Genomic DNA, 26,244 nt, shown 5'->3' with positions numbered 1-26,244 from the left:
TTGTATTTCAAACATTTGTTGTAACTTTCTTTCCCAAAAATTAATCACTCCTAAAAATATAACCCCTTCAGTTCAATTAACACTTACCTATTGCAAAAGAGGTTACTAATTTATTTCTCTTGTATAGAGAAATGAAATTTATTTCATAAGTAATGTCACGAGACACGCTTATCATTAAAAAAAAAGTAAATAGTGCTTTCTCGGCGGCAGGTGATGTAACACCATTGGCTTTTTTTATCAAAAAGTACTAAAAAGGATTCCTTTTTACAAAATTTTTGTCCAACTCAGATATTTTGCCCAGTTTGAAAGCTAAGAGGAGGAGGAGTATTTAAGTCCGCACTTTATATGACACTTCAAAAACTCTGATATGCTTAATCTATGAAACTGCTTGAACTAAAAAATACTTCTGCCGCCCACTATAACTAGGAACTTGTGCTATACTTTGGAACTAGTACTACACTTTGGAACTAGTGCTATACTTTGGAACTGTTGCTGTACCTTTTTGTCCTGGACAGGAATATTTGTGGTAATCTGCAATGATTCGTCTGACTGATATGACCCAGGAGAATGAGATAAATTTGATTCTTTATCTAAAGTTTTCACAGATTGATCAAAGTTGCAGGCATCCGATATAGCCTTGATGAGATCTTCATCTTCATCCGATCTCCAACCCAACCAACCTACTTCAGGTTGACTGGAACGAACAATAACTGCACCATTACCTGAATGCCTAAAAATAAGGAAGCGATACATATCAAATTTGATGGTTCCTAAAATATTCATGTATAAATTTATTTGGGTTGCAACGAAAAAAAGACACACTCAATGTTGTACAGGAAGACTGCTACCACATGGGCTGAAAAATCATGGGCGTAAGAAAGAAAACGCGTTTTTTTTTTTTGTTCGAAATTGGCTTTATTCATCAACGTAATCTCCAACAACAGCCACACAATCATTTCAGTGCCGCCTCTAACATTTCAATACCACTTTTGTAGAACGATTTATTTTTTGCCCCAAAATAAGCCTCAGTTTCAGCAATAGTCTCCTCATTCGAGTGAAATTTCTTACTGGTGAACATTTTTTTGAGGTCTACAAACATCCAGTGGTCGCTAGAAGCCAAATCTGGAGAATACAGTGGATGTGGGATTATTATTATGTTGTTCCATCGTAGTGTGCGCTGGTCAGGCCCTATCCCTGAAGCCCCGATACATTCGGGAGGGCGCGCCAGCATTATCAACCAATGATCACTCCCCACACCATGGGGTAAGTGATAATTAGGTCCGAAAATGTGCTCTGAGCAAGCGGCTGTGCGGCTAACATTTCTCCCTTAGTGCGGCAAGCCGGTATGATTTTTAAGAATCGAGAGTAGAGAAGGCTTCGTTCCACCAAGGACTCCAATAATCAGAACAACCATCTTGACAGAGTGATTTGGATAGAGTCTGCGAAGTTCGAAGAGAAAATCTCGATATTTTATCCGTTTTTCCTCCTCTTTTATGACGATATTTGTCTCGCCAGGAGCTGAAAACTCCACGACAAATATCGTTTTGGTCTGGTGTTCGAGAAGGACTACATCAGGCTTATTAGCTTGTATGAACCTGAGGGTGGGGAACGAATAGTTCCAATAAATTCGGACGAACGGACGATTTGGGATGCAAACTCCTATAGAGATGCATCATTTTTTGGGTTTTTAAGTCTAGTTGATACAGCTCCTCCCGAGTCCACTTCACTATTCCAAACGAGTAGAGTAAGATTGGAACGGCAAGCATATTTGTTGCACCAACTTTGTTCTTCCCCGACAGTTCGGATGACCAGATCTGTCGAAGTTTGTGCTGATACTTGCCGCGGAGAGAGTTTTTCACTGCTGTTACCTCTTGTGAGTGGCGTTGTTCCACCCCGAAGTAAGTATACGTCTCTGCGGCATCCAGATGGTGTAGGATGCTTTCATCTACGAGCTGCACATCCTCTCCGTAGTCCCCGCATCGTCCTCTTTTGAAATGGACCATTGCACATTTGTCTATCCCTAATTTCATACCAATATCATGCGTGTTCTCTTTCACCACCCTCGAAGACTGATGGAGATCCTTCTCTCCAGAGGCATAAAGTTTAAGATCATCCATATAAAACAAATGGATGACCTTGTGCCTCCGGTTTCCGGGGGTGCCACAGTTATACCCTCGAGTATTTCTGAGCGCAATGGATAATGGGAATAGTGAGATGCAGAAGAGAAGGGAACTGAGGGAATCACCCTGAAATACAACCCTTCTGAAAGTGACCCACCCTGTTTGGACTCTGGCTCGACCAGATGTTATGGTGAAGCGAGTTCGCCAGAGTGGTATCAGTTGTTCAATGCACCTTACTATTTTATCGGATACAGCAAGGCATCTGAGCAAATGCAAGTTCATGCGATATTGTATCAAATGCCTTACGGTATTATTATTATTATGTGCATTGTCTTGATGAAACAATTTTTATTTTTTTTTCTTCGTTTATTTGCAATTTCGGTTCCAATTCGCTCCAATAACGCTATATAATATTCACTGTTGAGGGTATTTCCATCCTCAAGATAGTTGATGAATATTACATCACACACTTCTCAAAATACCGGTGCCATAACCTTTCCAGCCGATTGTTAGGTTCAGCAGTTGCTCTCCACTCAGATGACGATCGTTTTGATTCCGTAATGAAGTGATGGATCCATGTTTCATCCATTGTCACATATTGACGCAAAAATTCCAGTTTGCTATGTTTAAACATGACTAAACACTGTACAATATCATCAAGACGTTCTTGTTTTTTGTCAACAGTAAGCTCGTGCGGCACCCACTTTGAACAAAGCTTTCTTATAGTTAAATGCTCATGCAATATAAACCCAAAACGTTCTTTTGATATCTTCACAATGTCAGCTAACTCACGCGACTTCACTTTTTCATCATTCAAAATGATTTTGTGGATTTTTTTTATTGTTTTCTGGTGTTACTGCCTCATTTGGACGTCCACTGCGTTCTTTAGCATCAGTTTCTCCACGACCTCGTTTGAAATCAGCAAACCAATGTTTGATTGTTGTTTCTGATGGTGTGGAGTCCTTATAACACTTTTCAAGCCATTGCTTCGCTTGAACGGTATTTTTTCCCATCAAGAAGCAGTGTAAAATTAAAACACGAAATTATTTTTGATCCATTGTTTTGAAAATAGCAAAAGTAGTGCCACTTTTAGCATAATAAATCACGAACTTATGAGTAAAATATCATAAAATTTCAACAGCTTTCTTTTGAAGGTTGGTACTAACTGAAAAAGCGGTGAATGCAATAAGACTAACGCCATCTATGTGTTAGGCCAGAGACTATTCAGGCCAGGTAGTATAAATTAAATGATTTACTCAATAAATAATGCGAAGGGTCAGCAATATTTTAAATCGATGAATATTTAATGGTATATTTATTACCTCCAAACTACAGCTGGTATTCTTCTGGAGCTACGAAACTTGGCAACACTTTCCAGCATGTCGTCATTGATACAAGACGGTACAAGCAGATATGGAGGGTACGTAGGACAAAATGTGTAGTTCTCATTTACTTTTGAGATTCTCCAAGAATGACCTAAGAACTGGAGTCTTGACATCTGAAAATCAGATTGATTCATTTTTTTTAAAGCTGTAATTTTTTTTAAATGAAATTCTTTGGTTCGTAAAGTTCAATTTTGTTATGGAAAGTAAAACTGGTTTGAAAAAACAATTTTCAGATATCACTTGATCACTTAAACTTTTTCAATTTCAAAAAGTTTAAAAACAATATAAATATAAAATTCTACCTCATTTTCAAACAAAATCCGATCAAAAGTGTATCGTCTTTGGTTCTCTAGTCGCATCACTACCTCTTCTGGGGATTTTTCTTTCGACCAGATACAATGATAAAAAGCAAACAACTGTTCCACTTGTTTAGGTGCCTGAGCTGCTTTCAATATTCGCTCATACCAGACTTGACACTTTTCGTTATTTTCAAAAGTACATCTGCAAAAAAAAAATCAAGCATTTTTCCTAACAGAATTGGAAAATTCAGAGACCAAACGTATATTGCCTTATCACAAGTTTTTTCAAACTAAGAAAAAATATTTTTTAACAAACATTTGCTTTAACAATTACATACTGTCATTTGTAACACCATTTGTTGATCACATTATTTTTCATTTTGTAGCGCTTTTTCGAAAAGCCACTTTTTATTTTTGGTAACAGAAAGTAAGTTATAATAACTGAGCATTCATGTTATTTGCAGTTACAAAAAAATTTCAAATATGTGGTATTTATTAAAATAAATGTTAAAAATGGCCTCCACACTCGGCACCGTTTAAAGAGGAAAACCGAATTTTATGGAGGATCATAGGCTTTTGATAGAATAGATTTGCACTTCCAATAATTCGATGCCACAGTTGTTGTTCGCCGATTATTTCAACAGAATACATGTTCTCTTTCATAAAATTCCAGAAGCAAAAGTCAATAGGGTTAAGATCTGGACTACCGGTTGGCCTCTTTCAATCCAACGTCCATAGTACAAAATGAAAAGATATTGCACAATTTCGTTATACAAATGCGCTGGAGCTATATTTTTACCTCTTCCAAGTATTCTGTGAATAATTTGCACCCTTTAAATTATTCATCAAGATTGTAGTAAGCTTTTGTTGCAAGGGCATCTTTTCCTTCCTAATTTCGTAAGCTATATTTTTACTTTCATAAATTAAATACTTTGACTTGGTTTTGGAACAGGAAGTTGTATTTTATTTTCTGTTACTTGCCGGGTTATGTAATTTATATGTTCCGGAGTTCCAACCATATTACATTTTTTGTAAATCAGACAAAGTTTCCAGTATGAAAATACAAGTAACAGTTTGCATAAGTATCTAACCGCAAAACAAACACCGAATAAAAAAGTTGTTGACTGCAAAATCTCTAGAAATCAACACCATATCTAAGGTGGGACTCAATCAGGGAATGATATACTATTTTCATTGTGGATGAACTCAGTTCATTTGAAACTATTCGAAGTGCATAATATCCTGATGCCAATTTTTTATTCAAAGCTGAAATATGTTGATCAAATTTTAATTTGTAATATGTTATTTGTTATGTAGTCCATTCAAGTATAAATTGTTAATATTACAGCTGAAGGTGAGTAGGTTTGTTTTTTTAATATTAAAGCACAAGTAGTTTGCGTCACACCATTTTTTCACAACTTCTAAATCACTAGATATATTTTCTTTCATATTAATCAGAAGTATTTTTTCCATGCCAAAGGAGTGTGCTGTAATCCGCAGAGATCGTAAAAATTCCTTGAATTGGGAGAGTAACAAGGTCGTTTACATATATAAGGAAAAGAATCGGGCCCAGTACTGATCCTTGTGGAATGCCCCATATGATATCCTTGAGAGCATGGAGATAGGTCTAAAGTTATTTGGATCTTCTGAATTACCGCCTTTGAAAATAGGAATTATAAGAGCTGGAGGGAAATTTACAAGGGAAAAGGATTTATTTATAGCCATCACTAGTGTTTTCAGAGCGGGATCGGGAGGTTATTTAAAATGTTTACTAAAATTTCGTATTGAACTAATGGTGTCACAATAATAATTCAATTGTAACACATAGAAAAGTTTGGGGGATTTAAGAGGTTCAATACCCCCTTAAAATTTTTGTGGGCTGAACAGACTTTCTGGTTTTATATGAAAAATATGATCTCACTGTAAGAAAGCCATTGATCTATTTTCATCACAAAATGTTAAACAGTTTATGAAATATTGGAAAAAATAATCGATTTTCATTTTGTACTTTCCAAGGACTATAACTTTTTTTGTGCACATTTGCATAAAGGTAAGTTATATCCATCCAATCGAGTTATTTTGACTGGCGAATACACGGTTCAATTTATGACCTACTTTTTTTGTAACACCCTGTATATTATGGCACAAAATATGGTAACAAATGTAAAAAATAACAATAATCTAGTAAAAAGATTTCGTCTCAATATCATGAAGAATGTAACCAACTATGGACTTTGATCATAAACATTATGCTTGATGAGGTTTGAACATTCATCTGCTATCTTTGTGACGTAGCTTTCTTTATCAAAATTGACGGAAACAATGATGATTAATAGACTACTGTATCCATAGTAATTAAAGTGAATTGAATTTTGACTATTTATTGATCAAACTGCAGTCACCTGAATTTCCTACATAACCTTCGTTTCATAGCAGACAACACCTGAAAAGTTCAAGCAAGTCCAAGAGAAGATTTTTTTTATTTGATGTTTTGAAGTTTTATTTGATGTTGAAGTTTCAGAAACAAATTTATTACCTTTGTTTATTATCAAATGCTTTTCGAAAAGGTCTATCTGTTTAAAAAATCTGTTGAAAATCTGTTTTTCCATTAATCATCTGTCGCCCCCATACGAACGACAACTCTCAAAAGTTGAGAAACTTGTGCGAGCTAAGGACTAACGAGGTCTTACCTTTTAACGTGTGATTCCTAACACGGTTGCAGAATCATCCCAGCTTCAACCAGATAAATTCTCTCGAGAAAAATATCCGGTCGAGGCGGGAATCGAACCCACGACCTTCTGATCGTGAGTCGGGCGTACTACCACTGCGGCCAACTACACTATATATCAATATTATGCATTTAGAGACGAATTTACAAAAATAAAGGGAAGTACTTTTTTGGAGAAAATTTTATGATAAACATAAAAAGTTTTATCGATAATTTATCATAACTTTATTATTTCAATTTTTATATTTGTAGGAATTGTACCTTAGAAGGTATTTTCTCGTTAATCTTTATCTCGCATAACTTCCGGGGGATTGTTTTTCGTAAGGGGGTTATCTTGCTCAAAGAAAAACAGATTTTTTTTCAACATATATATGAATCTATATTAAATATTGAAAACCGTGAATTCTATGAAATTAGGTTCAAAACCTTTTTTTAGAAGTGAACTAGTAGCTAAGATTTCTTTTGAGAGATATTCAAGTTTTTTTATAACATGGGTTTTTATTTAAATGTGGAAAACCTGCTTTCAATTGAAAAATAAGGGTCTAGTGAAAAATTTATCAGGCTGCAATTTTAATAGCAGCAGAAATCTAATAGTCTGGAATTGTTACAATGCAGGGTTGACAAAGTATTATCTTTTTCTATGAGTAAATCAAAACACATTGAGAAAAATAGTCGGAAGAAAAGCTGATTTTTTTTCCTGTGTACGAAACATTATATCTAGTGAGTGTTCTTTAATATCCACATGGCATAATAACCGGGGTATCACCTACATGCAGCAGAATAATTAATGCATTCCTCTCTATTTCATTACTAATCTAAAACTTTCTCCACTGCTTCTTCCTCAGTAAAGAAAACAATGAACTTGTATGACCTTCAAACTGTAAGAAAAGTTACCAACTAATTTATTCGAAATGGAACAATAAAGTATCTATATACATTTAAAAAATAATCACTTAAAAAAATGGATAACATATGAACTGAATTCTATATTTGATCAGAAATACCATACGAATTACAATGTATCCATTCATAGATGGCTGCAAAATCAAATAAATGTATCATATCATCCTTTGCAAATGAAATATGAATTTGAAAATAAACTCCACTACTGCATGAACAGAAATGAAGCATATACTATGACTTTCTTTTGGATTATTTGTTTTTATGGTCTGAAATCTCGTAAATAATATTGTAATAAATGATCAATTGAAATCGTGATTTTTCACATAATAGAGCAGGGGAAACTGGCGTTGAAATAGAGAAATTTCTTCTTCTCAAACAACTCAGATTGCATATTATTCATCTTCAAGAGATGGTAGATGGCCATATTTACTTACGATTCTGGGGAATTATTGTATCCTTTCTTGGTACGAAATGTTTCTCTACCGGCCATAGAAGTATCATACAATATCTGTACTGATTATTAACTTGAAAATTTAATAATAATAATAATTAATTTTTATTGCAATACGATAAACAGTGGATATAGCAAAAGTCGAACTTTCGAGAAGTTAATTCTCATTTACCCTAAAAAAGTACTGATTTTACCAATGGTTAAATTTTCAAATTAAAATACATTGACGTTTCGTCATCGACAAGTTACAGTTGAAAATTATATTCAGTCTTTTTTTTTTCAAAAATACTCATGATAAACAGCATTTCCATATCTATTTTTATTGAAAATGTATGTGACAAATTTCAACTTAGCCAGCAGTTGAACGAATAGTAGCATTTATGACTCGAGTAAGAAATGACTGAACTTCTGAACTTCTTGAACACTGTGATATTTTTGAGTTCCTATGGTAGAGAACTATATGATTTTATTGCCTGATAGTGAGCTCCTTTCTCATAATATGTAGAGTTATAGCTGGAAATAGCCAGTTCATTACAATGTTTAAATGTTTTTGTTTGAAATATGTTTTTTCCGTTAACCAGCTATCGCACCCCTACGAATGACAACCCTCTGAAGTTGAAACTTATGCGAGCTAAGGACTAACCAGGTCTCACCTTTTAACGTGTGATTCCTAACACGGGTTGTCGGTGGTTCAGCCTGGGGCTTGAACCACCGACCAACACAGCGGTCGATTCGAGTCGAACCGCCTGGCTACCATATTATTTGAATATTGACCACTATTTCTGGGAAACAGGTTAGAAAATTTTTTTACAAAGCAGACAAGACTCAAGAAGTACAACAAAGACACTGTCAAAACGTCCAGTTTACAAAAGAACTCTTTACAAGAGTTTCTTCGATCTAGATATGTTCTTAGGCTACAAACAGGGCCCCTCAAGTATCGTATCACACCACAAATAGGGATTAATCTGTTATTTAATAAGTTTATATGGAGTTGCCAGCTTAGGGTTCTGTTTGTAGTGTTTTTTATTTTTACATTTATACAAAAATTACTCAATCATAGTTTTAGCCATGTACAAGATTACATTTTAACAAACATACTGTTTGTGTATGTGCTCATTTGTGTACAGTGCCTTCATTTCAAAATTTTCTACCCCTAGTTATTCTTTTAGCAGGGAGAATTTGCCTTAGGCAAAAAAAACGTCAATTTAGATATCGAGAAGGAAATTTAAAATCAGTGCCTGTGGTATTTTAGGTTTAACCTCCTTACCCCTAGCTACCCCCACTTAATAATTTTAAATGGCACCCCTTATCTTGTAACACATCATTTCAAAAATCTTAAAAATCCTCACTCAACCCCGTTTACAAAAGTGAAATTGGTTGATCCGTTCTTGTAAAATAGGGCAAAAAGAAAATGAATTATAACAAAATGCAAAAATGTATGGAACCGCTACCACTGACTCAATAACGGTATGTTTATGTCTCTTTTTTACACAGAGTTTTTTGCTTTAGCTGAAAGTGAGATAAGGGCACACAGTTGCTTCTTGGTGTCAGTTACAATTAAATGTTGAAAACATTTATCAGAATTAGTTATTCCTGATTTCAAACTGTTTGTCAAGTGGTGTCAGTTGCACTAGCAGTAATACAAATCGTAATGGTGTACACTTTACAAGAATGAACTGAAATTATTTTTATTTCTGGTGCTGAAAATAGGTGTGCTCGTAGGACAGCACGGGTTTTTAATGAAAGACATGCAGGCCAAAATGTGAGTCACCGATATGTTCTAGACCTTGTTCAAAAATTTGAAGAGACCGGTTCTGTGTACAACAAAGCAGTAAAGCAGCCGAGAGTTCTTACGGAAGCCGCATAGATTGAGATTTTAGGCCAATTCGCCGTTGATCTTACTACTTCAATTTGGAAAATCGCAAAGTTAGTAAATATTTCAGTTGGTTCTATACACAAAGTTTTAAATCTAAACAAGTTCTTTCCTTATAAAATGAGTATTTTGTGAAATGATGACTGCGAGAATTCAAAATGACCCGAATTTAATAAAAAATATTTGCTTCAGTGATGAATCAACTTTTTTTCTTAATGGCCTTGTAAATAAGCATAACTGTAGATACTGGGAAAATGAAAATCCACACTTGTTTCGAGTGTTTCGCAACATCCACAAAAAATAAACGTCTGGGCTGGAATTCTGGGAAACGAAATAATTCCCTATTTTTATTGAAGAAAATTTAACTGGTCAATTGTATTTAAATTTATTGGAAAATGTAATCGATCCACTCATAACACATTCCATAGAACGTCAAGTTAATGAAGAAGACAACCCGCTCTTGGATGAACAAAATTTTCAACAGGACGGCGCGCCGCCACACTACGCATTGCATGTCCGACAGTGGCTTGATCAACGGTATCCTGACAAATGGATTGGCAGTAGAGGCGCTCTGGAATTGCCGGCGAGATCTCCGGATTTAACGCCATTGGATTTCTTTCTCTGGGGTTATTTGAAAACAATGGTATACAAAACTCCCCCGCAGAACATTCAGGATCTAAGACACAGGATTACTTGCAGACAAATTAATAACGAAACATTTACAACAGTCCGACAGGACTTTTGTAAATGTTTCGTTATTGAATAGATTGAATAGATTGTACTTTTGCTTAGCTACCAATGGTGAAAATTTTGAACACCTAATAAAGTAAGGTGTATTTATTTGATTGCAATAGCTATTATTTTATTTTTTGACTAATTTTCTTTTTGCCCTATTTTACAATAACGGATCAACCAATTTCAGTTTTCTAAACGGGGATGAGTGAGGATTTTTAAGATTTTTAAAATGATGTGTTACAAGATAGAGGATGCAATTTAAAATTATTAAGTGGGGGTAGCTAGGGGTAAGGGAGTTCAACCTAAAATACCACTGGCACTGGTTTTAAACTTCCCCCTCGATATCTAAATTGACGTGTTTTTTGCCTATGGTAAATTCTCCCTGCTAAACTAGGGGTGGGAAATGAAGTTTTGAAATGAAGGCACTGTATATTTGTACATTTATATATTTATTTAACAATTTATTGATCGATTTGATGGGTATGACCCAATCAGTTCCTAACCCATACACCATACTTTTCCAGCTTATTTAGGAGCTTTTTGTGGTTAAACATGTTAAAGGCCTTTAAGAGATCAAAGTACAAGCCTACTGAGGATTTTTGCTATCAACATTCTCTGTTATTTATTTAACTTTATTTATTTAATTTGTTTCACAAATTCTTATATTATATTTATACAAAGTGTTCCAAAGTTTATTAAAAGTTAGAATCACATCACAAACACGCTGAGGTCATTTTTTTTATTAATCAGCGTTACATGAGAGAGCATTGACTTGAAGGTAACGGATTTGGAGGGATTGTGATGAAATTATTAGTAAATATTAGTGACAGAGGGACATTCTGTCAGAATTTTTTTCGAATCGCATTCATCATTCAACTCAAAAAGATGCATAGTTATGCAGATTCCAAAAATGTTTGATTCTTTTAACTGAGGAACATTGGTTTAGATAAATACATACCTTGAAACAAAACAACTCATTTATATATGTATGCATAAAAAAAAGAGGCTTAAAAATATACATGCAAATATCTTTATTGAAGCTGAAAATCTGTTATTTCACATTTTATATGGATTTTATGAAAAACTTTTTTTTTTATTTATTTTCGCCTTCACTGATATTTTGGCTACAAGATGAAACGGGCAATAAAAAATGGCTGCTGACTTCATTCACATCAATTCAATCATTAAGAGTCCCCTAAATGTTAGATCATTTGGCCAAGAAACGAATAATGCGATTTTATATAATACCGTCACTTAATATAATAAATATACTAGAGGTTTGATAAAATATTGGAAAAAGTTTACACTAGCAACCTTAATGAAACTTACATCATTTGTGAGAAAAATACATCTGAACAAATCTTTGAAAAGAGGATTTGTTTCAGTAAAATTAAAATGAATAAATTATCACTTTTTTTAAATTTCGCATCCATTATTCAATAATGGACAATCAAAATGTCCAAAGTAGATTTTTCTCAACAAGTTAGCTTTGTAAGATTGGTATTTCCCCCCAGTGGGTACATATTATAGTACATGAAATTTAGATGTAGATATGTCATTTTAGAAATCCCAAAAAAACTATCACAAAAAAAACTCTGTTTTAATTCTTACCTGTACGTTCTAGCATCCTTACACCCTATATGCAGGTTGAAAAGCTCTTTCACCTCAGCAATCTCAATTAGCCCAATGGGAATATGAAAAGGTTGATTTCTGGATTGCAGATAAAAGCGATAGTTGGTGATGAGAATGAGTCCATCGACAGATATTCCAGAGTGCAAGACGTGTTCCCCATTCAAAAAATTGAATGGAAGATCTTTAAGATTAGTCGATTGTAAGGGGTACATATGAATTGACTGGATGTGACATATAGAATTTGGCTGCTCTGAAATATCCATTTTTTTCTGGAAAAGAGATTCCCTGACTTTAGCTGAAAACAATACTGAAAAATATTGGGTTTCGATATCACAGTAAGTATAAAGATGGAAAAATATCGACCTATTTTAGCCTTTCTTCCTGAATTCCTTAGATATGCTGTTATTGAAGTGCCAAAAACCAATAGATTTAGAATTTCCTGATCTCCAGCAACAATATATCAGTACTATCAACTTCTTCACCACTATTAAAAAAAAAAAACTTTTCAAGTCGATTGTCATTGGTGACGAAACTAAACCGTTTCACTTTACACTTTGTCCTGTTTGATCAGGGTTATCTATTTGAAAGGGGGATTGTTAGCAGTTGATACCTGCTAGAACCGCAATTAAAACTAAAATATACTGTGAAAGATTTCTGGATTTATCTCCAACAATTTGAAATGTGGCGTCCAACACTTTCTTGAAGATATGATGGCTAGGAGGTATGACATCTGCATATAAAGCTATCAGTAATTAAGCAGAAAAATAGATAAAGATTCAGTTTTGAATATGATGTATATATTGTAATAGTGCAATTGTTTAAAAATACATTTCAGATTACAAATGCATGAGATTTAAAAAATAGCATAAAGATGTTATTAACGATGTTACATTTCTATATAGATACTGTTGCATAGAAAAGAAATTCAGTTTTAAAATACTACTATTGATTTTTTCAACACTTGCAAACTTTTGGAGCAATTAATAAGCAGTCAACATAGTAGAGGGTAAAGCTACTTTGTAGTAATATTTCTTTATGGCCAGTCCAACTAAATCAGTCTAACAAGGAAAACTGTGTACACATGACTTGAGAAAACACTGGTTATTTAGTGAATATAAAGTTATGTTTGGCATTCCAACAACACCCTCTTCAAATTCTTCAGAAACGTTTTGTACATAATATGCATCTTCAGGTTATGAGATGAAAAAGCATTTTATTTGAAAAATTGTGTTTTTTGTTGTTTGATGGGTCATGGTTACATCCACTCAGATAACCTTCAATTGTATATTTGGGCGTCTCCAACTTCCAACTGCCCTTGTGACAGGACATAGAGCCTGCTTTTCCAAAGATGCCAGATGTCTTGATTTATATATTTTGTAGCAATATTATTATTGTAATAATCATAAATAACTTCTAAACAATGTTGACATTGACACATAATCATTGATCTGCCTTTAAATTAAATGAATCGCTCAGAAAAAGTTTTGCCTGAATGTGAAGTATGATGACCTCAAAAAAATGTACCTTGCCGTATGGTGCTAAAAGTTAAGGTAAATAATTACCTGATTAACTTCACCAATAGTATTTGAACTTATAATCTGGGATCTTATGAAAACACCATTTTTATCACAAAAGATATTTATAATTAATAAACAATCACGTCTCACGTCACAAGCAATCGGCAACACAAATGACAGAAATGTCAGATACGTTGTCAAAATTCGGATTTTACAATTTGACAATAGACGCACTCAAGGACTTTAAAATAATGCAGACCATACACATAGACATTGTACTGTCACGTACTTAGCTACCTAGCGGAGAAATTTAAAAGTATCGGACCATCACTTTTTGTCAAAAAAGTACAAATCTCATAGTAATTTATTACTCAGAGAAAGGAATATGCAATATTTCATTTTGACGTTATATTTGACGGCGGTCAAAGAATTGAATCTAAACAAACCATCATCTTATGGAGTTTTGTATTGCGGGTTTTTCGATCTGGCAATTTTAATAGCAGTCGTCGTTGATCGAATGTATATTTGGGCCTGAAAAAAATTATTTCGTCTTTAGCATCAAACTTAAGCAAAATATGACATAATAATAATGTTGATCCATACATTTTTGTACTTGTATGTTTCAGAAATTAGATCAGCTCAGTGTTTAGTTTCGAAAAAAAAATGCGCTTGAAGTATTTTTTCCTGCAGTTTTGCAAAACATAGCTTTTTCTTGAAAATACCTCGAAAACTCTTACCCTTGATGAATACACAAAAGAATGCGAAGAATAAAATTACTCTGAATACAATAATGAGAACCGTCCAAGACGGTGGGTTCGAAGGGAAAAAATTCAAAACAGCCTATACCAATTTCAAAAAGTTAAAACTCGACAAAGGTTAGAAACAGTTTGGTGGTGTTTGGAAAAATATGTTGAAGGACACGACCATGCAATAAGAAATGAACAGACTAGTCATTACCAAAAACAAAGAATCAAATAATTAATGGTATAAAATATTTTCAAAAACAAACTTATATTTACCTACATGCTTTGAATCAAACCAATAAATTCATTACTTTACATTAAGTGATACAAACTGAACATGCTGAACATCTGAAACTGTGAACATTATGTTCGACACGAGTGTACCAACATAAATATTCAAATCGAACCAAAGCGCTGACGAAACAGAACAAAAAAATTAAGCAGGCATTTGGCCATTATAATGTTAACGAACGCACTGCTCGATGTTGGTTAGCGCAATTTAGTTCCGGAGATTTTAGCTTCGAAAATGAGCCCCGAAGTGGTCGACCGACAGTCATCCAAAATGATGTTACGGGATCAAAAACTTACAACAAACTTTTACATTAATTGTAGCAGAATCACCCTGTATTTCGAAGAGGTAACGCTGATTCATTTTGTTTCAATTGTCACAAATTCATAGACAACCAACTTCTCTTTGAGATCATTGCTGAATGGGTCGTATATCTAAAAGGCGCTTTATCGCCCTGAATGGGGCGATGAGATAATAAAGTATATTGATTGATTGGATCGTATATCTAAAAAGCGCTTTATGGCCCTTAGTCGATTTAATAATCCCATTCGTTTGAACAGTATATTACCCGAATTTCATATGAAGTGGTTTTCAAAAAGTTTTTCTATACAAATGATTTTTGAAGTGAGGAGTTGACGAGCAATTGTGAAAGAATTCGACTGATGTACATATAGGTTAATGCTGTGAAAAGAAAGATATTTTGTTTATTTGCCTAGTGGGATACTAGCTCATCCAGTATTGATGCATTTGACTAGAAATCCAAAATACGTGTTTCATGATTTTTTTTTTGGTTTGGGAAAACTGTAAACGGCATTTGTGTTCGATTGATCATGTGGAAGGTCTTTTACATAAAACGTACACAACATCACAAGGCTTTTTATCTCTACCACAAATGAAAGGTAAAATAATTTAGGCTGGATACCTGTGTATCCAGGTACTTATCAAAAGGAATTGATAACACAAAGATAAGTTTCATGTTTGTATCGTCCCCAACATCAATATCCAGGTTTAAATCTGTTAAAAATCTGTTTTTCCGTTAATCAGCTGCCGCCCCCATACGAACGACAACTCTCAGAAGTTGAGAAACTTGTGCGAGCTGAGGACTAACGAGGTCTTACCTTTTAACGTGTGATTCCTAACACGGTAGCAGAATCATTCCAGCTTCAACCAGATAAATTCTCTCGAGAAAAATATCTGGTCGAGGCGGGAATCGAACACACGACCTTCCGATCATGAGTCGGACGCACTACCACAGCGGCCAATTCCATCGCGGCCAATTCCATCGCGGCCAATTCCGCGGTCCAGTAGTACATTTTGATTGCTTACACCAGCAATCGTTCAAGCTAAATCCAATTTGACATCAACTTATTTGAAGAGAAAACCACGAGATATATTTCTTGTTTTTTTTAATTCCTAAATAATTTCATTGAGGCCATGAAGTTCCATTAATTGGATAGATGAAAATATGATATTATTAGAAAAGTACAAAGTCTGTTAGCCAAAATATAAAAGGTTGTTTCAAAAAATTTGTCCGTTTTAATGTCCTGTGCTTTGTAGCCCCATTCTCAATAAATAGTTATCCTGCTGTGTCGTGGTATATTTATATATACTGATCGATAAAGAGTTTTGTACTCTTTATGTTGTTGTTATGTTGTGTTATGTTATGTTTGTCCCTAAATTCGAAAATGATAGTAAAAATTTCCTAACACGTAAGATTTTTGAGTTATGATTTTTTTCACAAAAATTCATTGAACACGACATTCCAAATTTGCTTTTTCCCTAAATTAGGGAAATTATTTAAAATCTGGCAACACAGTGGCTCTGCCCAGTATTTGAATCTGCTTCTGCTGTAAATGAGACCTGTTAAGTCGCTTCTCGAACTTCCGATACTCGAAGTTTCCAGAAAATACTAGAAATACGGAACCGCTATGAAAGTAGCAGGTTGACAATCGGATCATCAATATTGGTTTAATTACCGCGAGGTGTGCAAACACGCGAGTTAGTATTAGAGAAGCGAGGTGTGCAAACACGCGAATATTAAGAGTATTATATTAATGTTATCTTTGTAAATTAAATAAGTTGACTCCTGTAAACGCAGTATCACATATTTGAACTCGACGTACGCAACAGTACAGAAATGTCCAAAGTACAGAAACGTGGCTGATGCGTTAATCCTACAGATAGTTTTTGCTATATATGTGGTCAGTTTACTCCTAAATCGCAGAAAGAGACAATTAATCAAATGACCAAATTAGCTTACCGTAAGTATTTTGGATGTATTGTTGGTGATCGAGATCGAGATTGGGCTCCTCACGTATGTTGCCAAACCTGTGCAGTAAATCTAAGTAACTGGCTGAATGGCAAGCGCTCTTCTATCCCTTTTGCAATTCCAATGATTTGGCGAGAAACAACAAATCATTACAACGACTGTTACTTTTGCATGACAAACGTGTCTGGTTTTCAAGAGCAAGAGCAAACACAAAATTGTATATCCGGATATTCCTTCTGCAAGAAGGCCGGTTCTTCATGAAGAAGGTTTACCAGTCCCAACATCCCCGGCAAATTGGGAGGAAGATTTGGAAATGTATGATGACCAGGCAGGTTCCCATGATGTGCCAGAAAAAGATGGTCCTTATTTTCCCAAGAGTGAAGGAAGAACACCCAATTTAATCGAACAACCTTAGTTAAATGACTTAGTTCGGGACCTCCACTTGTCCTAAGAGGATGCTGAACTATTAGGGTCTAGATTACAACAATGGAATTTACTAGCCAATAAAACCAAAGTTACAATATTTAGGAACCGTAACCATGAGCTCTCCTCGCTTTTTACTATGCAGGATAAAATGTTGTGTTTATTTAAATCCAAATGGTGTGATGGAAAAATTAGGATTTGCACATAACCCGGACGAATGGCATTTATTTATAGATTCGTCTAAAAAGCCATTCTGCTCCATAATGGTAATAAAAAACACTCTATTTCTCTTGCACAAGCAGTTGCCGTAAAGGAAACACACGAAAGTACATATGTCACTTATTCTAAATGCAATAATTTATGATACGTATAAGTGGCAAATATGTAGATTCGTCTAAAACAAGTTTAAAAGCCGTTCATGAAGGAAACACACGAAAGTATGTCACTTATTCTAAATTATAATACGTATAAGTGGCAAATATGTGGTGACCTAAAAGTCATAGGACTATTACTAGGTCTTCAGGGCAAATTTACGGAGTTTTGCTGTTTTCTTTGCCTTTGGAACAGTAGGGCAACACAGAGCCATTAGGTATCAAGTGAAAGAATGGCCTCCGAGAGATAAATATATTCCAGGTCAAGCTAGCGTGAAGAATATACCTCTTGTTAGTCCCAAAAACGTTTTGTTACCTCCATTACACATTTAACTGGGGTTAATGAAAAATTTTGTGAAAGCATTAGACCAAGAAGGTGATGCGTTTAAATATCTTAAACACGTTTTTCCAAAATTAAGTGATGCAAAGCTCAAGGAAAGTGTATTTGTTGGACCAAAAATTAGAAAACCACTAAGTGATCAACAGTTTGATCAAAAATTGAGTAATTTTGCATTAGCTGCGTGGAGTTCTTTCCAAAGAATTGTTCCGGAGTTTTCAGGGAAGAAGAAAGTAGAAAATTACGAAACACTTGTAGAAGAACTACTTGAAAATTACTGCAGAATGGGATGTCGCATGTCTCTCGAAATCCATTTCTTGCACTCCCATTCGAATTTTTTCCCAGAAAATTTGGGTGATGTCAGTGACGAACAGGGGGAAAGATTCCACCAAGACATACTGACAATGGAGCACCGTTACCAAAGCAATTGGGATGCAGCAATGATGGGAGATTATTGTTGATTCCTTATGAGGGAAAACGGTGGAACATATAAACGAAAGTCAACATTTGCAAAAAGGTTATGCACAAAATACTTCATTTGAATGTTTTTTCATGTGTATTCTGAATAAAGTCTGTTATCCTCAAAATATATTGTTTTTTTCTTGTTTTGATCTTATATTTCCTTATAATATGTGAACATTTTTGTATAAAATAAAAATAACTATAACTCAAAATATTCAGGTAATGGAAAATTTTTGATGTTGAAGTCGAAGTCAGGATGCTTTAAACTCTCATGTATAGCCATTATAATATTAGTCGCAATTTTTATTTCTTATTTGTTGACTTGCGTAATTATCAAGTGCAATTGAAGTTAAAAATGTTGAGTTATGAATTGAGTTATTGAATGAAAGTGTTACGTACTACATATTTATTAGGAACTATACATAGATCTTGGTAACTACGGTAGAACATAACATTATTGACAGAAGTGAAATAAAATTAAGCATGCCTAATAAACATAATAAAGACAGGAGTTTGGTGTCAGATGATTAGTTTATAGTGTGGTACAAACTTGAAGAACATTCAAAGCACGCATAAGAAGGGAATGAGTTCAATTATGAATTAAAAACTCTTCATTTCCAAGCGGAAGATTTGAGACTCATCCTTTTAGAAGGTGTTACTTATTTTATTTGTATTTTTTTATATCAGTTAATTGTTCATCACTATGTATAAGTTGTTTGATAAATATCATAGGTTGTTTGAGAATTAGACAGATGAGAGAAAAAATAAGAACTGTCAAGAAAAGTCATTAAAGGCGAAATTTGTTTGAATTCGTTTTTAATTTGATTAAGTATTTTACATTGGTCCTTCGAGTAATTATTGAACCGCTATGGAACAATACAATGAAGCAAATGAACCATCACACGTCAAAAATGTCCGACGGAGTGAGAGGCCCAACAAAGGAGTTCCACCTTCGAGATTTATAGATATGTCAAATGTAGTATTTGATTCAAGTGTGGTTACGGGTAAAATTCAACCAGTTCCAAGTAACCACACAAATTCTGCAAGAAAAGTCACATCTAGTAAAGATTCTCGCCAGGGGAAATTTCCTACAAGTGAACTTCGCAAGAGCTCATTTTCTGCTCCACCAGGGATAAACAGTGTTGGTTCTGTGAAAATTTTGAAAGAAAATTCCGTTCCTTCTCACAATTCAAGTATAAATCGACTACATATGGAAATGGAGCTGATAAGAAGAGAGAGGGAACTTACTGAAGAAGAATCTAAGGAAAAGCTAAAAGCCTTAGAGCTAGAACGTCAGTTTTTACGAAAAGAAGCTGAAATACGAAGAAAAATTGCCGATAAAAGTGAAACCAATAGTTCGGTGAACGAAAAAGAGGAATTTCCAACCTATTCCGAACATTTTTATGCAAATCCAAATGTTATCGATAATTGGGTAACAGAGTCAAGACAGTGTATTCACAAGGATCACAATCAACCAGAATCGTTTGATATTTTATCTTCCCCTAATGTCAATGTTTCAAGTTTTGTTGGGGGTGGAGAGAATAACCAGGTGCTTTTAGATATTGTCAAACAATATGCACAAAATGCGAATGCCACGAATAAAGTTCTTTTACAACAAAAATTGAAGAATCTCACGGAATTTTCTGGCGATTTGTCTGATTGGCCTATTTTCATCAATGAGTTTAGAAGATCTACAGATCAGCTTGAGTTATCTGATGAAGACAATTTGATCCGTTTGAACCGGGCATTGAAGGGCAAAGCAAGAGAAACTGTCAAAGCTCTTCTCATTTCCCCGAGAAACGTCTCCAAAATTATCAAGATGCTAGAAATGAATTTTGGTAGACCGGAGTGGATAATTTTGTCGCTGATAGAAAAGGCGAAAAAAGCTGGTAACATTAAAGAAGACAAGTGGGAGTCATGGATTTATTTTTCTAATGTTGTAAATAACATGGTAACCACAATGAAAAACGTCAATTCTCATCTGTATCTCTACAATCCAGATTTGTTAACAAATTTGATAGAAAAGCTTCCTACTATGCAAAAGTTTTCATGGGGAAAATTCAAGCATCAACGTGATTTGAAAGGAATACAAACATCATTAGAAGATTTTTCTGAATGGTTTGAAGAAGAGCTCAACTCGATGGCCGCTTTTAGTAATCCTTTTCAAAGAAATAGTCTATCTAAAAATTCTATCAGAAGGGAAACTGTCATGATTTCAAAAAGAGATAGTTTTTTGGAGAATAAAACTAGTGAGTGCATTTTTTGTAAAAATCTTGACCACGTATTATCAAAATGTACGAAATTCTCTGAATTATCAGTGAATGAAAGACGAAAGAATGTTCTCAACCTCAAATTATGTTTCCTCTGCCTCAAATTTGGGCATATGTCGACTAAGTGTTTTTCGAAATCGAGGTGTGGTAAGGATGGTTGTAGAGGTAGACATCATTCTCTACTTCATATTTCACGCAATGAACAATCACAAAATGAACTGCAGAGCCTAAATAATATTGTGAGTAATCAACAACCACAAAATGAATCGCAAAGCCCAAACAATCTTGTGAGTCAAGCCAATTTATGTGCTAGTTTCCATAGTAAATCTTCAGGAAATGAAACAAAAACTGTACTACTACGAATCGCACCTGTGATTCTTAGAGGACCAGCTGGGGATATTCCGACTTACGCACTCTTTGACGAAGGATCAACCTGTACCATGATTGAGGAAGACTTAGCTCGCAGATTACGACTTCCAGGACCGGTTGTTCCACTCTGTTTCCAATGGACTAATGAAATAACTCACCACGAAGATCATTCACGAATGGTTTCTTTAGATATCGCTGCTTCTAGAAACCTACAAAAATTCTTCGCGCTGAAACAAGTCAGAACCGTGCAGAATTTGCGACTTCCATCTCAAGAAATAGATGTTGATAACTTGAACGAAAAATATCCTCATTTAGACCGTGATCTATTGGCATCAATAAGAAATGCTAAACCGGAGCTGTTGATCGGTCAGGATAATTGTGGCCTCATAGTACCAAGAAATGTCATCCAACCACAACTGCATCAGCCCATTATGTCTCAATGTAAATTAGGATGGACAGTGCATGGTCCTACCAGTGAAACTGAAACCTATCTTTCCCATGTAACTCTTTGTTGCAGACATTTGAATGATGACAAACTGCATGAAATGGTGAAAGATACTTTTCGTCTTGAAGCTTTTGGTGTAAAAATACCAGACAATGTTATCAAATCAATCGAAGATAAAAGGGCTGTGGAGATCATGGAAAAGACTCTGAAGAAAGTCGGTAATCATTACGAAATAGGGCACCTATGGAAACGTGACGACCTTACTCTACCGCCCAGTAAAACTAATGCCCTGAATCGTCTGTATTGTATGGAACGAAAAATGGACAAGGATGCCAAATTTGCTGAAGAGTATACTGCAAAGATTACTGAGTATCTTCAAAAAGGATACGCCAGGAAGTTACATCCATCTGAAGTTCAGAATAATAAAAACAACTGGTATCTTCCACACTTTGGGGTTGCGAATATCAACAAACCTGGAAAGATTCGCCTGGTTTTTGACGCTGCGGCAAAATCTCAAGGTGTGAGTCTTAACGATTTCCTTTGCCAAGGTCCTGACTACGTTCCATCTTTGATATCTGTCTTGTGGCGATTCAGACAAGGAAGAATTGCTTTTGGAGGTGATATCAGAGATATGTTTCATAGAGTTTCAATTATCGAGGAAGACAGATGTGCACAATTATTTTTATGGCGAGGTATGGAGAGAAACCAAAGTCCAGATGTTTACGAAATGAAGGCGATGATTTTTGGTGCAATATCGTCCCCGTCTGCAGCACAGTTTGTAAAAAACAAAAATGCAGCGTCGTTTGAAGATAAATATCCAGGAATTGTCCGTGCAATGGAGAAACAACATTACGTCGACGATTACTTGGACTCTTGCCATACGATAGATGAAGCTATCGATAGAATTCGAAATGTTATTGTTGTTCATAAAGAGGCAAATTTTGATATGGTGAAGTGGATAAGTAATTCAAATGAAGTAATGCAGTCGATTCCAGAGAACTTCCGTGCTAATTCTCAAGTAGATGTGAAACTGGACTCAAAAATGTTAGAAAGAGTTCTGGGCATATCCTGGTCTCCTACGACTGACGATTTTGTATTTATATTGGACCTGAAAAAAATCCCTGATGAAATCTGCCATGGAGAGAAAGTACCAACAAAAAGGGAAGTACTGCGCACGGTTATGTCAGTATTTGACCCGCTTGGTTTTCTTGCTCCTCTCATGATAAATGCTAGAATTCTGATTCAGAATATATGGAGAAGTCATATTGATTGGGATCAAGCTATAACAGAAGAACTTTTCTACACCTGGCTGAAATGGTTGACTCAATTGAAATATTATACTCCTGTCACTATCAATAGATATTACTTTCCTAATTCTACGTTAATCAACAAAGTTGATTTGCATTTATTTTCCGATGCAAGTGATAAGGCATATGCAGCAGTCGCCTTTTTGAGGATGGTTGAAAATGACGAAGTCCACATTTCATTTCTAGCAGCAAAATTCAAAGTTGCTCCAATGAATCAACAAACCATCCCAAAATTGGAATTACAAGGAGCAGTGCTTGCATGTAGAATGGCAAAATCTATAAGGAAGGAACTGGAATATGAAATTGATAAAGTTCACTTCTGGACTGACTCAATGGTTGTTATCCATCAAATCAGGTCTGAATCAAGAAGATTCCCGATTTTCGTAGCTTGTCGACTTGGAGAAATTCACGAAGACTCTGATTTGTCGCAATGGCATTGGTTACCATCTGAATTGAATGTTGCAGATCGAGCGACGAAAGAAAGGAAAGATATCGATTTGTTGCCAGGAGGTGAGTGGTTTTCTGGACCACATTTTCTAAAATTGCCTGAAACTGATTGGCCGGAAGAACCACGTTGCTCCAATGAAGACAATCTGATACTACTCTTAGATGTTAATGATAGTCTAGTTCTTCCGATGGACTTCCCCAATATATGCAGATTCTCGAAATTTAATCGACTCATTCGATCAACTGCTTGGATTCTACATTTCAAAAAAGTGGTCAAGATTACAAAACTGTCTAGGCCGACCGACTTAATTTTGAGTGCAGATGAAATCGAAGATTCCATGAAGTTATGGATCAGAAAGTGTCAGGAAGAAACGTTTGGAGAAGAAATTTCCATTTTGAAAAGAAAGCTATTTCTACCAAAGTCTAGTCGCTTATATAAATTATCTGCCTTCTTGGACGAATATTTTATATTACGTCTGGGCGGTAGGATTCCAGATACGAAAGAGTTGGATATACCATTTGAATCGCGAAACCCTATTCTGTTGGATCCAAAGCACAAATTCACAGAGCTCCTCATAGATAAGTATCATCAAGAATCTAAACACATAGGTTTGGAGACAGTGGTCAACAATCTTCGTTCCAAATATTGGATTATAAATATACGAGTAGCTGTAAAGAAGATCTTCAGAAATTGCCAAGAATGTAGAAATCGAAATTGTAAACCTCTTTCTCCAGAAATGGGTTTGTTGCCTCCCGAGCGGTTAGGAGCATTTTCTTTCCCGTTTTCATACGTTGGAATTGACTTTTTTGGTCCCATGACTGTTGCAATAGGAAGAAGAGTAGAAAAACGATACGGCGTACTCTTTACCTGTCTCACCCTCCGTGCAATCCATATTGAACTCGCGGCATCTTTGGACACAAGTTCTGCTATACTTGCTATCCGACGTTTTATGTGTAGAAGAGGTCAACCAAAGGAGATAATAACAGATAACGGGACGAATTTTGTCGGAGCAGAACGTGAACTTAAGAAATGGTTCCAAACCTTAGACCAGAAAAAGATTTCAGAAGAAGTCGCATCTAAAAATATAATTTGGAAATTTAACCCTCCCGGAGCTCCACACATGGGTGGAATCTGGGAAAGGATGATAAGATCTATTAAAACAGCTCTGAAGATCAGTTTGAAGTCCATCAATCCAAAAGAAGAGGTTTTGGTAACCTTGATGAGTGAAATTGAATATATTATTAATTCAAGGCCCTTGACACACATATCAGTCGATCCAAACGAGCCAGAAGCTATCACTCCGAACCATTTTCTGCTACTGCGACCAGGTGATGTCAGATCATTCGGCAATGTGGAGCTTTCTAGCAGAAAGCAATGGAGAATTGCACAAGCATTGGCAGATACGTACTGGAAACGATGGGTAATTGAATATAGACCAACACTTCTTCAGAGACGAAAATGGCATGACAAAACTAATCCTATTAGAATTGGCGACATAGTTTTGATTGTGGACGAGAAGGCACCTAGGAATCAGTGGATCATAGGAAAAATAGAAGAAACGTTTCCCGGTAAAGACGGAGTCATCAGAGTTGTTCGAATTAAGAATAAGCATGGAACATATGTGAGACCTGTCACCAAAGTGTGTATTCTTCCAGTCAAGAGTTGATATACTCACCTTGCAAAGTCTGCTTGGGGGTGGAGAATGTTACTTATTTTATTTGTATTTTTTTATATCAGTTAATTGTTCATCACTATGTATAAGTTGTTTGATAAATATCATAGGTTGTTTGAGAATTAGACAGATGAGAGAAAAAATAAGAACTGTCAAGAAAAGTCATTAAAGGCGAAATTTGTTTGAATTCGTTTTTAATTTGATTAAGTATTTTACAGAAGGTATGAAAATGATGAATTCTCAATTTCTAATGAGCGTTGAAATGACTTGGCACTGTTGAATTTGTTCCTACCGGGTTATCATACTTTTACCTTCCATTGTGAGGAAATCAACGAAATGTACCGAAAATGCGTCAGCAGCATCCGGCACTGGTCAACAGAAGAGGTCCGATCCTGCTCCACGACAACATCGGTCCGCACATCCGAAAATTAAACAAATTGAGCGTCGAAATTTTGCCTCACCCACAATACTCCCCAGACCTCCGCCAAACGGTTACCGTTATTTCAAATACTTCGATGACTTTCTCACTAGTTCAACCTTCGCCAATCAGGACCAGACAAAAACGGCCTTCGTCGACTTTATCGAATTGAATTAATCGACTTGTGTTACTTTGACAAAAGAACACTGATTGAAATGGCGCTTATTTAGATTGCATTGAATGAGTATTTACTGATATATTACAGTTTATAGTAGACTCATAGAACGGACAAAATTATATTATTGAAAAAACCCAATAGACCTATAGGAAGGTATCAAGAGTACTAATCAAGTGTTCACAAAGTTTGGTATTGCAAATAATTTGAAGTGTCATAAACAATTTATATATGAATAATGACATTCATAACTTTTTTTTCTTGGTCGAAATAAATTGCCTCTGAATCATTTTATTTCATTTATTTCATAAATTTTGTCGTAACTATAGAGTAATACTGGAAGTTGATAACGGCATCTGCCTATTTTGAACTTGGTTGATATAGTATTTATTCTCCTACTCATACGAATTCAGTGTTTCGTGATTTATTTTGCGAGTTGGTTAAAATGAACTACTGGTTTATATCAAGTGGCGTTCTGTGCTAGTTGACGATCAATCAATAGCTGAGCTCATGGAAACCGTTTGAAACTAGGTGATAGAAACTACGTTGCTAACAATGACATCCGAATATTATTTATAATCATTCAAATAATCGTTTTATTTT

The 26,244-nt window shown here is 35.2% G+C and overlaps 2 protein-coding genes across 9 annotated transcripts in view; one reads left to right on the top strand and one right to left on the bottom strand.

The window, feature by feature from the left end:
- The window catches only part of LOC111501915 (phosphatidylinositol-3,5-bisphosphate 3-phosphatase MTMR4), a 53,823-nt gene extending 39,977 nt beyond the window's left edge, over window positions 1-13,846 (bottom strand). For 6 of the 8 annotated variants that reach the window (XR_012465217.1, XR_012465218.1, XM_074174130.1 and 3 more), the window contains exons 1-5: window positions 13,689-13,846; window positions 12,106-12,395; window positions 3,808-4,006; window positions 3,443-3,618; window positions 499-730 (exon numbers count right to left, since the gene is read on the bottom strand). Coding sequence is in view for 6 of the 8 variants with exons in the window: in XM_074174130.1 (XP_074030231.1) it covers window positions 499-730; window positions 3,443-3,618; window positions 3,808-4,006; window positions 12,106-12,389 (891 nt within the window). In the remaining 2 variants the exon portion in view is untranslated. Of the gene's footprint in view, window positions 1-498; window positions 731-3,442; window positions 3,619-3,807; window positions 4,007-12,105; window positions 12,422-13,688 lie in introns of all 8 variants that reach the window. The other 2 variants (XM_074174132.1, XM_074174131.1) reach the window with 2 other exon arrangements.
- Window positions 13,847-19,753: 5,907 nt separating this feature from the next.
- LOC141481895 (uncharacterized) lies at window positions 19,754-25,042 on the top strand. The gene is made up of 2 exons (XM_074174241.1): window positions 19,754-20,426; window positions 21,366-25,042. The coding sequence occupies exons 1-2, from the start codon at window positions 19,754-19,756 to the stop codon at window positions 25,040-25,042; spliced, it is 4,350 nt and encodes a 1,449-aa protein (XP_074030342.1).
- Window positions 25,043-26,244: the final 1,202 nt, after the last annotated feature.

Source organism: Leptinotarsa decemlineata, unplaced genomic scaffold (assembly GCF_025532065.1).
Source record: "Leptinotarsa decemlineata unplaced genomic scaffold, Ldec_3_MD MMD2_tig00000505_RagTag_RagTag, whole genome shotgun sequence".
Taxonomy (NCBI): Eukaryota; Metazoa; Arthropoda; class Insecta; order Coleoptera; family Chrysomelidae; genus Leptinotarsa; species Leptinotarsa decemlineata.
This window is presented reverse-complemented; position numbering and strand designations above follow the sequence as displayed.

What these genes read in the sequence shown, in the direction of transcription:
- LOC141481895 (XM_074174241.1), top strand. Translation starts at nt 19,754, where the DNA reads ATGGAGCTGATAAGAAGAGAGAGGGAACTTACTGAAGAAGAATCTAAG. An exon ending in AGAAAAGGCGAAAAAAGCTG is followed by an intron (nt 20,427 to 21,365) that starts GTAACATTAAAG and finishes TGGTTTCTTTAG; the next exon opens with ATATCGCTGCTTCTAGAAAC.